General features: G+C 45.2%; 1 protein-coding gene across 1 annotated transcript in view; it reads left to right on the top strand.

Moving 5' to 3' along the window:
* Nucleotides 1-709: 709 nt before the first annotated feature.
* LOC137381216 (probable G-protein coupled receptor 139) overlaps nt 710-14,968 on the top strand; it is a 53,710-nt gene continuing 39,451 nt past the window's right edge. Inside the window, 1 exon segment of the mRNA XM_068053593.1 lies at nt 710-1,016. Within this exon segment, the coding sequence (XP_067909694.1) occupies nt 710-1,016 (307 nt within the window).

The raw sequence follows: 14,968 nt of genomic DNA, 5'->3' as shown, positions 1-14,968 counted from the left end.
CGAAGGGCCTGTACTGCGCTGTAATGTTCTAAATTCTTAGTTAGAGGGGCTGCCTTAGTTAGAGGGGCTGCCTTAGTTAGAGGGGCTGCCTGAGTTAGAGGGGCTGCCTGAGTTTGAGTCGCTGCATTACTTTGAGGGGCTGCCTCTGATTGAGCGGCTGCATTACTTTGAGGGGCTGCCTCTGATTGAGCGGCTGCATTACTTTGAGGGGCTGCCTCTGATTGAGCGGCTGCATTACTTTGAGGGGCTGCCTCTGATTGAGCGGCTGCATTACTTTGAGGGGCTGCCTCTGATTGAGTCGCTGCCTCTGATTGAGGGGCTGCATTACTTTGAGGGACTGCCTCTGATTGAGCGGCTGCATTACTTTGAGGGGCTGCCTCTGATTGAGCGGCTGCATTACTTTGAGGGGCTGCCTCAGTTTGAGTCGCTGCCTCTGATTGAGCGGCTGCCTCTGATTGAGGGGTTGCCTCAGTTTGAGGGGCTGCCTCAGTTTGAGGGGCTGCCTCAGTTTGAGGGGCTGCCTCTGATTGAGTCGCTGCCTCTGATTGAGTCGCTGCCTCTGATTGAGGGGCTGCATTACTTTGAGGGACTGCCTCAGTTTGAGGGGCTGCCTCAGTTTTAGAGTCTGCTTAGTTTGAGGGGCTCCCTTAGTTTGAGGGGCTGCCTTAGTTTGAGTGGCAACTTGTGAAGAGAACATAAGAAGGCTGTAATGGATCAGAATCTGAGAACAATAGATTGGAATGTTACAACAATGGGTCAGAATCTGAGAACAATAGATTGGAATGTTACAAAAATGGGTCAGAATCTGAGAACAATAGATTGGAATGTTACAACAATGGGTCAGAATCTGAGAGCAATAGATTGGAATTTTGCAACAATGGTCAGGAATTTCATCTGTGCGTTTGATCATCTTTCTGCACATTATGATCGGTTATAATTAGACTATCGGATCTAACTGGCACAGAAGATTGTTGAACACATTGACTATCCCATCCTTGCTATTATTAGTGCCCCTGGTAAGTCTCTCGATCCCAATATTAATGTTCTAAACCAAGTTTAACAACATTGCTGTTTTTATCATTTACTCTGCCCTCCTTGCTGCTTTTGTTATCCCTGGAAAAACTCTATCTCCAGCTATGAGATCTATAATCCATTGCTACTTGTATTAGAGTTCATATAATTTACTCTATCATCTTTTCTGCTGTTGCAGACCCAGCTCAGGCCCTATTTCGCGCTAAGTGATCTGTAAACTCGTTTTGGCAGAAATAATGTTCTTGCCATTTTAATTTTGTTAAGAGTGGAGCTCACGTCATAGGTCTCCATAGGAAATTTTGGCCCCTATCCATGAACCACGTACCTCTCACTGACCAATGCCTGAGGTTGAACCAGACCATTTGAATCCTCTGCGTTGCATTTAACCTGAGCTGAGTTCTCACCCCTTCTTGTCTCCATCACCGATCCTGCCTACTACCTGCTCTGTAATATCACCCGTCTGCCTCAGCTCATCTGCTACATGAACCCTCATCTGTGCCTTTGTTAACATAGAATCATTTAAAATGGGAGCAGGAGTAGGCTATTCGGCCCTTTGAGCCTGCTCCGCTATTCATTATGATCAGGGCTGATCAACCAACTCAGTAACCTGTTCCCGTTTTCTCCCCATATCCTTTGATCCCTTTCACCTGAATAGCTATATCTGACTCCTTCCTGAAAACATACAATGTTTTGGCCTCAACTGTGTTCTGTGGTAGCGAATTCCACAGGCTCACCACTCTCTTGGTGAAGAAACTGTTCCTCATCTCTGTCCTGAAAAGTTTACCCTGCATCCGTAGACTATGACCCCTGGTTTTGGACTCCCCCACCATCGGGGACATCCTTCCTGCATCTGCCCTGTCAAGTCCTGTTAGAATTTTATAGATTCCTATGAGATCCTCCCTCATTCTTCTGAACTCCAGCGAATATAATCCTAACAGACTCAATCTCTCCTCATCCGTCAGTCTCGCCATCCAAGGAATCGGTCTGGTGAACCTTCGCTGCACTCCCTCTATAGCAAGAACATCCTTCCTCAGATAAGGAGACCAAAACTGCACACAATATTCCAGGTGTGGCCTCACCAAGGCGCTGTATAATTGCAGCAAGACATCCTTGCTCCTGTACACAAGAATCCTCTTGCTATGAAGGCCAACATACCATTTGCCTTCTGTACTGCCTGTTGCACATGCATGCTTGCTTTCAGCGACTAGTGTACGAGAACACCCTGGTCCCGTTGCCTATTCGCCTCTCTCAGTTTATAGCCATTCAGATAATAATCTGCCTTCCTGTTGTTGCTACCAAAGTGGATAACCTCACATTTATCCACATTATACTGCATCTGCCATGCATTTTCCCACTCACTTAACTGGTCCATGTCACCCTGAAGCCTCTCTGCATCCTCCTCACAACTTACGCTCCCACCCCGTTTTGTGTCATCTGCAAATTTGGATATGTAACATTTAGTTCCCTCATCTAAAGCATTAATATATATTGCGAATAACTGGGGTCCTAGCACTGATCCCTGCGGTATACTACTAGTCACTGCCTGCCATTCGGAAAAAGACCCGTTTATTCATATTCTTTGTTTCCTGTCTGCCAACCAATTCTCTATTCATCGCAATACCCCCAATCCCATGCGCTTTAATTTTAAACGCTAATCTGTTATGTGGGACTTTTTTGAAAGACTTCTGAAAGTCCAAATAAACCACATCCACTGGCTCTCCCTCATCCTCTCTACCAGTTACATCCTCGAAGAATTCTAGTAGATTTTTCAAGCATGATTCCACTTTCGTAAATCCATGCTGACTGTCTGATTCTACCACTGTTCTGCAAGTGCTCTGCAATAAAATCTTTGATAATGCACTCTAGAACTTTCCCCATTACCGACGTCAGGCTGGCTGGTCTATAATTCCCTGTTTTCTCTCTACCTCCCTTTTTTAACTAGTGGGGTTACTTTAGCTACCGTCCAATCTATAGGAACTGTTTCAGACTCTACAGAATCTTGGAAGATGACCACCAATGCATCCATTATTTCGAGGGCCACTTCCTTAAGTACTCTGGAATGTAGATTATCAGGCTGTGGGGATTTATCTGCCTTCAATCCCATCAATTTCCCCAACACCATTTCTCTACTAATATTGATTTTCTTCAGTTCCTCTGTCACTACACCCTGTGTTCCCCTACATTTCTGCTATGATATATGTGTCCTCCTTCGTGAAAACGGAACCCAAGTATGCATTTGGTCGGTCAGCCATTTCTTTGTTCCCCAAAATAAATTCCCCTGTTTCTGATTGTAAGGGACCTACATTTGTGTTCACAAACTTTAAAGCTTTTAAATCTACACTTGACTCTTCCAATTCTATCCTGGTCACCCTCCCAGTGAGAAACCTCCATAAACCAGAGCCCTTCCAGAAAGCTGCTGCCTGTATTCTAACTCACACCAAATTCCGATCACCCATCACCTCTGTGCTCACTGATCTACATTGACTCCCGATCTGACAACACCTTAATTTTAATATTCTCATTCATGTGTTTGTATCTCTCCATGGCCTCACCCCTCCAATTAGTCTCATTATCCACTCCCTTCCCATATTCCTGCAAATCGTTTGCCTTCAAGTCTTTTCTTCAATTCCCATTGAGAAGAAGACTTCTTTCCATCTATATCTGTCTTTGGCCACTATTTTCAGCTCTGCAGTGTCACTGGGCCCAATGCCATGGAAGCTTGAATCCATAAAATGGTATGTGCTGAGCTGCCGGTCACTTGCAGTGCTCCATGCTAATCAGGGCTCCAGTCCCGGTTCACCAAGTATGCGCTGGTAGCGTGCAGAGGGTTTTGAACAGACATCAATCAGCCATTCCAGCAGCTTTGATATATGTCTTTGAAACTGAGTGATTGGGGTGTGGTACTTTGAGCAATGCGAGAGGTTGGTGGTGTTGGTGGTCGGAGATGCCATGTAGAAATGAATTCACTGACAATGACCACCCGTGTGAGCCCATTAAACTTCTTCTGGCACTGCTGCCAGGCCCTCGGGGCCAGACCTCTTGCATTGACCTCCCTGGCCACCTGCTCCCATTCCCTTCAGAGGGTGTTCCTTGAGGGACTCCGCCCCACCCCACAGAAGAATGGCCTCTCTCCTCCTGTTCCCCCTCCATGACTAAGGCGTTTAGCACCACATCCGTGAATTGCAGAGCCCTCTCTCTGTCCTAGTGTTCCAGTTCCCTTGCTCCAATTGCAGCATTCACAGTCAGCAGCAGCAGCCTCCTGTGATTCAGTGCAGCTTCCCTTTTAGAGGGACAGACTGAATTCTGGCTGAAACACGTGCCAGCTTCACACACAGTTAGGTCCCTGTAAAACGTGCAGACAGACAGCAGCGCGGTTCACTCTGGCTGGCGCGGAGAATTCATTGAAATGAGGAGGCAGCAGGAAGTTTGTGTGTCACCTGCCTTTACAGGAATGGGCACGGGCAGATCACGAATCACAATCCCTACCTCTGAAAACTGGTTAAAAATTCTCTTTCACTCTGTCTCTATTTCCTTCCTCTCTTTCACCATTTTTTCTCTCACTGTCTCTTCACTCTCTGTGTCTCTAGATCATATAATCAGAGATTGATGCAGCACAGAAGGAGGCTATTTGGCCCATTGTGTCAGTTTTGTCTCTTTGAAACATCTATCTAATTAGTTCCTCTCCCCTCTTCTTTCCCCAGACTCCTGTTGTTGTTTTTTCCTTGTCAAGTAGTTGTTAAATTCCCTTTTGAAAGGTTTTTTGAATCTGCATCCACCATGTTTTCAGGCACTGAATTCCAGACCCCAACCATAGAACGATAGGACCACAGTTCCACGAAAAGGTTACGGCACAGAAGGAGGCTACTCAGCCCATCGTGTCTGCGCTGGCTGAAGAAAACTAGCCGCCCAATCTAATACCACCTTCCAGCCGCTGGTCCATAGCCTTGCCAGTTATAGCACTTCAGGTACATGTCCAGGTACCTTTTAAAATATTTAATGGTTTCTGCCTCCATCACCGTTCCTGGCAGTAAATTCCAGACATCCAACACCCTCTGGGTGAAAAGGTTTTTCCCCATGTCCTCTCTAATCCGTCTACCAATCAATTAAATCTGTGTCCCCTGCTAACTGACCTCTCTGCTATGGGAAACAGGTCCTTCCTGTTTATTCTATCTAGGCCCCGATAATTTTGTACACCTCAGTTAAGTCACCCCTCAGCCTCCTCTGTTCCAAAGAAAACAATATTAGCCTATCCAATCTATAATCATGGACGCAATTTTCCATCACTGGCATCATTCTTGTAAATCTCTTCTGTACTGTCTCCAGAAGAATTATGTCCTTCCTGTAATGTGGTGACCAGAATACTCCAGCTCTGGTCTAACCAGTGTTTCATACAATTCCAGCATTACATCACTACTTTTGTACTCTATACCTCGGCCAGTAAACGAAAGCATTCCATATGCCTTCTTCACCGCTCTATCTACCTGTCCTGCCACCTTCCCGGACCTGTGGACATACACTGCAAGGTCTCTCACTTCTTCTACCCCTCTCAATATTCTCCCGTTTATTGTGTATTAACTCACTTTATTTCCCTTCCCAAAGGCATTGCGTCAAAATTCTCCAGATTGAGTTCCATTTGCCACATTTCCGCCCTCTCAACCAAAGACTTGCAGGTTGATAGGTTAATTGGCCATTATAAATTGCCCCTAGTATAGGTAGGTGGTAGGGAAATATAGGGACAGGTGGGGATGTGGTAGGAATATGGGATTAGTATAGGATTAGTATAAATGGGTGGTTGATGGTCGGCACAGACTCGGTGGGCCGAAGGGCCTGTTTCAGTGCTGTATCTCTAAACTAAACTAAACTAAACCATTAATATCATTCTGGAATCTATGGCTATCCTCTTCACTATCAACTACATGCGCAATTTTTGTGCCGTCAGCAAATGTACCAATCATGCCACCCACATTTAAGTCCAAAGCATTAATATATATCACAAATTGCAAGGGACCCAACACTGAGCCCTGTGGAACGCCACTTGAGACCTATTTCCATTCACAAAAAAATCATCTGTCGACCATTCCCCTTTGTTTCCTAACATTGAGCCAAATTTGGATCCAACTTGACACATTCCCCTGTATCTCATGAGCTTTTACTTTTCTGACCAGTCTGCCATGTGGGACCTTGTCAAATGCTTTACTAAAACCCATGTAGACCACATCCACTGCACTACCCTTATCAATCCTTCTTGCTACTTCCTCAAAAAACTCAATTAACTTAGTTAGACAAGACCCTCCCTTAACAAATCCATGCTGACTATCCCTGATTAATCTTTGCCTTTCTAAGTGACAGTTTATCATAGTTCTAAGAATTGATTCTAATAATCTGCCCACCGATATCATTCCAAAGGCCTGCTCGGGTCTGGAAATAAACCCGACCGAACCCGACAGAACCACATCGGACCCGAGCCCGCCCCAGCCCGAGCCTGACCCGACCATATTGCACCCACTGTCCTTAGCACTTTCGGATGGAATGGAAGGAAGCTGCAGCATGAGCGCGGTGACATCATAGAGAGACTCACTTTCTCACTGAGCAGACTCAGAGTCTGTGGAGTCCGGATGCATGTTTCCCTCCATGACATCCAGGACTCCCAGCTAAGGGTGGCTTTTGAAATTATAATGCCACTGACTCAACTTCCCTTTTCCCCCTAGCTGAGTAAAAGGTAATACTGTGTGTGTCCGACCCGGACCCCGCCCGACCTAACCCGAGCCCAAAAGCCGGAGTCAGAAGAGTGACCTGACCCGACCTGAACCCGACATATGTCATTGGGTCTTGTCCAGTTTGGATTGGGTAGCAGGCCTTTAGGTCAGACTGACCAGCCTTTAATTATTTGGCCTATCCTTCGCACCATTGTTAAACATTGGCACTGCGTTCACTGACCTCCAATGGTCGAGTACCTCTCCTGTATCTAGTGAGAATCTGAAGATGATCCTCAGCCCATCTGTTATTTCCTCTCAGGCTTCCTTTAACAGCCTAGGATAAAATCCATCCAGCCCTGGCGACTTATCCACTTTCAAGGATGTCAGACCCTCGAGTACTCCCTCTCTTATAATGCTTATCATATCTAATATTTCACACTCCTCCTCGTTAACTGCAATGTCTGCATCATCCCTCACTTTTGTGAAGACAGAGACGTAAAACTCATTTAGGACCCTGCCCACATCTTCTGTAGCCACGCATAAACTCCCTCGTACATCTCTGATAGGTCCTCCCCTTTCCTTAGTTATCCTTTTTATTCTTAATGTACTGATAAACCATCTTTGTGCTTTCCTTGATTTTACCTGTCCTCTCTTTGCTTTCCTAATTTCCTTTTTTACTTCACCCCTGCATTTTCTACACTCCTCTAGGATTTCTAAAATATTATTTATTTGTGACTGTCATATGCTTTCTTTTTGTTTTCTGGTTTATCTTACCTTGTATGTTTCTAGATAACCAGGGAGCTCTAGATTTGGCAACTGACTGTGTAAGAAAATTATCCTCAGTTTGCCTCTGGTTCTTTGCCAATTTTCTTATATCTGTGTCTTCTTAATAAGTCTGTGAGCACAGTCTGAGCAAATACAGACCATTTAGTTTAACATCAGTGGTGGTTAATGTTTTAGAATTGGAGAAGAAATCAACAGAAACTTGCAGAGGTTTGAGTTAATGAAAGATATCAAGCACGTATTTGTCGGAACATAGGAGCAGGAGTAGGCCATTCAGCCCATCTACCCAGCTCCGTCGTTCAATTAGATCATGGCTAATCATCTACATAAACGCCATTTTCCTGTGCTATTCCCATATCCCTTGATGTCATTTGTCTCCCGAATTCCATTGATTTCTGTCTTGATCATGCTTGGTGTTGAGCTTCCACATCCTCACTGGTAATGAATTCCAAAGATTCACACACTCTGAGTGAAGATATTCTTCTTCATCTCAGTCTTAAATTGCCTACCCCTTATTCTGGGATTATGTCCCCTGGTTCCAGACTCACCAGCCAGGGAAAACATCCGATCTACATCCACCCCCTCACGCCCTGTAAACATTTTGTATGAGATCACTTCTCATTTTTGAAACTCGAGAGAATGCAGGTCCAGTTGTCTCAATCTTTCCTCATAAGACAATCCTGCCATCGCAGTGATAGTCTGCTGAACCTCAGTTGCACTCCCTGTATGGCAAATATATTCTTATTCAGACAAGGGGACCAAGACTGCACACAATACTCCAGGTGTGGTCTCAGTAAAGTTGTATACAATTGCAGCAAGACATCTTTACACCTGCACTCAAAACCCCTTGAGATGGAGGCCAACATACCATTTGCCTTCCAAATTGATTGGTGCACCTGCACACTAACTTTTAGTGACTCATGAATAAGGACACCCAGGTCCCTTTGGAAATCAAAACTTCCAATCCTCTAAACAGTCAAAACATATTCTGTCTTTCTGTTTTTGTTTTACCAGACTGGAGCACTTGACATTTACTCATATCATATTCCAGCTGCCATGTTCTTGCCCATTCACTTAGCCTGTCCAAATCCACTTGAAGCCTCCTTGCATCCTCCTCACAACTTCCATTCCAACCTAGTTTTGTGTCATCAGCAAATTTGTAACTGTTCCACTCGGTTCCCACGTCCAAATCATTTATCTAGATTGTGAACAGCTGTGGCCCTAGTGCTGATCCTTGTGTTACCCCACTAGTAAAGAGTCTGCCATCCTGAGAATGACCCATTTATTACTACTCTCTCTTTTCTATCTGTTAACCAATTTTCAATCCATACAAGTATATTACCCCAATCCCATGTGCTATAATTTTGTTTACTAACCTCCTGTGTGGGACCTTATCAAAAGCCTTTTGTAAATACCAATACACCACATCCACTGGTTCTCCTTTGGTAATTCTACAAGTAACATCCTCAAAAAACTTCAACAGGTTTGTTACACATGATGCCCCTTTCATAAATCCACGTTGACTCTGCCAATTTTACCATTACTTTCTAAGTGTCCAGTTATCACATCGTTTGCAATAGATTCTAACATTTTCCCTATTACTGACGTAAAACTAACAGGTCTGTAGTTCTCATTCTCCCTCTCCTACCCTTCTTAAATAGTGGGGTTACATTTGCTACTTTCCAGTCTTCAGGAACTCTTCCAGAATCTATAGCAAATTGAAAGTGTTGGAGAATTTTCTGAGCTTTACTAATTATTACTTAACTTTGTAGAAATAGGAAAAACAGGACGCAGCTTGTAGCTAACCTAACCAATGGTCAGGAAATGTAGACAGAGCAACTGACCACAATTATCTGGCTTAGGAAGGGACAGAGCTCATGATGGATTTTGGGGAAGTGGACTAAGACTGTTCGTTGCTGGCTCTTCCGCTTTTATCATGTTTGTGCAACCTAGCCAGAAGTAACGGCCATATATAGTCTGGAGTGGGCATTGAATTAAGGAACTAGCGTGTTATGCTCGAACTAACGCTCTACTGACCTCGGACTTTGCAAAGGGCACAGAGCTGCAGGTGGTCTTGTGGTTGTCCTGTGGTTTATGCTTAATTGTGAAACTGCTAGCTCTGCTTCTTTTATACTATATAAGTCCACGGCGATTTGTAGCTCGGGGGAGTAGCGCTGGACCGCATTTAGGTAAGGTGTGCACCCCCATGATATCATGCAATAAAGTGTTTGTTCTCAACGTCTGAGTCCGGAGAATTTGTTCAGCAATTGGGCACAATCTGGATTTTCTCCAACAGAAAGATACCCACCAATACATCCAACATATATATTGTCGCCTCCTTCAACACTCTGGAATTTAGCTCATCTGGTCCAGGGGATTTATCAAACTTCAATCCAGTTAACATTTCAAGTCCTTCCTCTTTACCAACACTAATTTGCCAATTTTCCCCTCGTACCTTCATAGTTTCCTTGTTCAGATTTAACACCCTAGTTTCAAAATTATCACATTCAAATGTAATGTGAAATTCTACCATAATATGGTCAGGCTTTCCCAAAAGCTCCTTCACAGCAATGTTATTGACTAATCCTTCCTCGTTACATCAAATAGCCAGATTCTTAGTTAGTCATTCAAGGTACTGCTCCAGAAACCCATCTCGTATACACTCCAGTAAAGTCAGATCATATTTCACTCATTTAGTTGAAGGTTTTGATGAAGTAGCAGAGACGGTTGATGAAGAGAGCGCCGTGGATGTTGTTGATATGTATTTTAAGAAAGTGTTTGAGAAGGCACCACGTAAAAGGCTGGTTAGCAAAATTGAGGCTCATGGAATAAGAGGAGCATTATCAAATTGAATTGAGGACAGAAAACAGCGAGTGGTAATAAATGGTTGTTTTGAAGTTTGGAGGATGGTAGACAATGGGTGTTCCCTACAGATCAGTGTTGGAACCATTGCGTATTTGTGATATATAAATGACTATTCTTTTTTTTTTCTTTGGCCTCCTTATCTCGAAAGACAATGGATAAGCGCCTGGAGGTGGTCAGTGGTTTGTGAAGCAGCGCCTGGAGTGGCTATCAAGGCCAATTCTAGAGTGACAGGCTCTTCCACAGGTGCTGCAGAGAAATCTGTTTGTCGGGGCTGTTGCACAGTTGGCTCTCCCCTTGCGCCTCTATCTTTTCTCCTGCCAACTGCTAAGTCTCTTCGACTCGCCACATTTTAGCCCCGTCTCCATGGCTGCCCACTAGCTCTGGCGAACGCTGGCAACTGACTCCCATGACTTGTGATCAATGTCACAGGATTTCATGTCACGTTTGCAGACGTCTTTAAAGTGGAGACATGGACGGCCGGTGGGTCTGATACCAGTGGCGAGCTCGCTGTACAATGTGTCTTTGGGGATCCTGCCATCTTCCATGCGGCTCACATGGCCAAGCCATCGCAAGCGCCGCTGACTCAGTAGTGCGAACAAACTGGGGATGTTGGCCGCCTCGAGGACTTCTGTGTTGGAGATACGGTCCTGCCACCTGATGCCAAGTATTCCCCGGAGGCAGCGAAGATGGAATGAATTGAGACGTCGCTCTTGGCTGACATATGTTGTCCAGGCCTCGCTGCCTGAGAGCAAGGTACTGAGGACACAGGCCTGATACACTCGGATGTTTGTGTTCCGTGTCAGTGCGCCATTTTCCCACGCTCCCTTGGCCAGTCTGGACATAGCAATGGAAGCCTTTCCCATGCGCTTGTTGATTTCTGCATCTAGAGACACGTTACTGGTGATAGTTGAGCCGAGGTATGTGAACCCTTGAACCAGTTCCAGAGCGTGGTCGCCAATGTTGATGGATGGAGCATTTCTGACATCCTGCCCCCTGATATTCGTTTTGTTGAGGCTGATGGTTAGGCCAAATTCATTGCAGGCAGCCGCAAACCTGTCGATGAGACTCTGCAGGCATTCTTCAGTGTGAGATGTTAAAGCAGCATCGTCAGCAAAGAGGAGTTCCCTGATGAGGACTTTGCTGACTTTGGAAGTCGCTCTTAGAAGGGCAAGGTTGAACAACCTGCCCCCCGATCTTGTGTGGAGGAAAATTCCTTCTTCAGAAGACTTGAACGCATGTGAAAGCAGCAGGGAGAAGAAAATCCCAAAAAGTGTGGGTGCGAGAACACAGCCATGTTTCACGCCAGTCAGGATAGGAAAGGACTCCGATGAGGAGCCGCCATGTTGAATTGTGCCTTTCATATTGTCATGGAATGAGGTGATGATACGTGGTAAATGACTTAAATGACTAGATATTTGAATACAGAGTATGATCTCCAAATTTGCCTAAGACATCAACTTCGAGACTTCTGAGCCAGTCCCAATGCTGATCACATGTCTCTCTCTGCAGCTCTCTGTCACAAATTTCTGCAGCCATTTGACCGATTGTAATCTCTCTCTGTCTCCAAATCTCCTGCCCATTCGAAGAAATGATCACTCAACTGAGTAATTTCTCACATACCAAGTAAACTAAGCCTATGATCCCGATCACTGTCATCCCCCTCCTCCACCACTGGAAGATATGATCAAGGGTCAAAGATTAACCAAAAGGAGGGAGAACGGTCACAAGCAGTTTATTGAGTAATGACAGTTCAAATGCAGCACAAAATCAGATTAGAAGCAGTAGACATATGACCTGTAACAGGTGAGACAGGCTTTCTGGCTACAGATTAGTTGTTGGAAGCTAGTATCAAAGACGTTGTAGCAGGGCACAGAGAAAAATTCAAGGTGATCAGGCAGAGTCAACATGGTTTTGTGAAAGGAAAATTAGGTTTAACCAATTTATTGGAGTTCTTTGAAGAAATAACATGTGCTGTGGATAAAGGGGAACCGGTGGAAGCACTGTACTTAGATTATCAGAAGGCATTTGATAATGTGCCACACCAAAGGTTATTGCGGAAAATACAAGCTCATGGCATGGAGAGAACATATTGGCAAATATAGAAGATTGGCTAGCTGACAGGAAACAGAGGATAGGCATGCTTTGGCTGCAGAGAGGGGAAGCTCTGCAAAGAGGGAAGAGGAGGGGGTTCTGCCCTCCCCACTATGGGTTTTCCAAGAGCAAAAAGAGCAGTGATCCTAATACTGATCCCTGGGGAACACCACTGTATACACCCATCGAGTCTGAACAGCAACCTTTTACCACTTCTCTCTGTTTTCTGTTCCTTAGTCAGTGTTATAACCACACTGCCACTTTCCCTGTAATCCATAGGGTGAGGTTTTCCTAACCTGTCTATTGAATGACACTTGATCAAACACCTATTGCAAGTCCATATAAAAAACTTCAATCACATCACCCTCATCAACCCTCTCCATTGTTTTATCAAAGAACTCCATCAGGTTTACCTCAGCACCACCTCTCTCCTTTCCTCCACTGTTGTTAAATTATTGGACTGCTTATCCGACATCCAGTATTCAATGGGCAGAAATTTCCTCCAATTAAATATTGGGAAGAGTGAAGTCATTATTCTCACTTCCCACTCCAACTCTGTTCCCTTACTGTTGATTCCATCCCTCTCCCTGGTAACAGTCGGAGATTCAGTCAGTCTGTTTGCAACCTTGGTGTCATATTTGGGACAAAACTAATAGGCACATGGACAAATGTGGGTTAATTGAGGAAAACCAGCACGGATTCGTTAAGGGAAAATTGTGTTTAACTAACTTGTTGGAGTTTTTGAAGAGGTAAGAAGGAAGCTTGATGAGGGCAATGCTGTTGATGTGGTGTAAATGGAATTCCAAAAAGCACTTGATATAGTGCCACACAATAGACTTGTGAGCAAAGTTACAGCTCATCGAATAAAAAGGACAGTAGCAACAAGAAACTGAATTGGTTGAGCGACAGGAAAAAGAGTAGTGATTAATGGATGCTCTTTGGGCTGGAGAAAGGTTTGTAGGAGAATCAAAGCAAAATGCTGCAGATGTTGGAAATCTGAAATTTTAAAAAAGCAAGTGCTGGAAATACTCAGCAGGTTAGGCAGCATCTGAGGAGCGAGAAACAGAGTTAATAAAATAGCGAGTGCTGGAAATACTCAGCAGGTCAGGCAGCATCTGTGGAGAGAGAAAAGGAGTTAATAAAAACAGTGAGTGCCGGAAATACTAAGCAGGTCGGGCAGCATCTGTGGAGAGAGAAACAGAGTTAATAAAAACAGCGAGTGCTGGAAATACTCAACAGGTCGGGCAGCGTCTGTGGAGAGAGAAACAGACTTAATAAAAACAAAGTGTTGGAAATACTCAGCAGGTTAGGCAGCATCTGTGAAGGGGGAAATAGAGTTAATTAAAAAAAAAAGCAAGTGATGTAAATACCCAGCAGGTCGGGCAGTATCTGTAGAGAGAGAAACAGAGTTAATGTTTCAGGTCTGTGACGTTTCATCAGAAATTGCAAAGATTGGACATGTAATAGGTACTAAGCAAATAAGGCTGGGGCAGTGGAGGGAACACAAGGACAGAAATGTGGGCATGGGAGAGGGGGTATCGAAATGACAAGCGAGTGGAAGCTCGGGATCATGCTTTTGGACTGAGTGAAGATTTTCCACAAAGTTGTCACCCAGTCTGCGTTTGGCCTGCTGCGGTGTTCCAGTGAACATCAACTGTGAACAGTGTCCCTGCTGACTGCATCTGCGGGACGTGCACCCAACTCCAGCTCCTCGAGAACCGAATCAGGGAACTGGAGCTGGAGCTGGATGAACTTCGGATCATTCGAGAGGCGGAGGGGGTTATTGAGAGGAGTTATGGGGAAGTAGTCACACCTCAGGTAAAAGAAGTAGGTAGATGGGTTACCGTCAGGGGAAGGAGAGGGAACCAGCAGGCAGTGCAGGGAACCCCTGTGGCCGTTTCCCTCAACAACACGTATACCGTTTTGGATACTGTTGCGGGGGACGACTTACCAGGGGTAAGCAATGGGGTGCAGGTCTCTGGCGCAGAGTCTGTCCCTGTTGCTCAGAAGGGAAGGGGGAAGAGGAGCAGAGCATTAGTCATTGGGGACTCCATAGTTAGGGGAACAGATAGGAGGTTCTGTTGGGACGAGAGAGACCCACGGTTGGTGTGTTGCCTCCCAGGTGCCAGGTTTCGTGATGTCTCGGATCGTGTTTTGGGGATCCTTAAGGGGGAGGGGGAGCAGCCCCAAGTCGAGGTCCACATCGGCACCAAAGACATAGGTAGAAAGAGAGATGGGGATTTAAGGCAGAAATTCAGGGAGCTAGGGTGGAAGCTTAGAGCGAGAACAAACAGAGTTGTTATCTCTGGGTTGTTGCCCGTGCCACGTGATAGCGAAGCGAGGAATAGGGAGAGAGAGGAGATGAACACGTGGCTGCAGGGATGGTGCAGGAGGGAGGGTTTTGGTTCCCTGGATAATTGGGGCTCTTTCTCGGGTAGGTGGGACCTGTACAAACAGGATGGTCTTCACCTGAACCAAAGGGGTACCAATATCCTGGGGGA

This window comes from Heterodontus francisci, chromosome 21, assembly GCF_036365525.1.
Source record: "Heterodontus francisci isolate sHetFra1 chromosome 21, sHetFra1.hap1, whole genome shotgun sequence".
Taxonomy (NCBI): domain Eukaryota; kingdom Metazoa; phylum Chordata; class Chondrichthyes; order Heterodontiformes; family Heterodontidae; genus Heterodontus; species Heterodontus francisci.
Note: the sequence above shows the minus strand (reverse complement) of the source record. Positions and strands in the feature narration are given on the sequence as shown.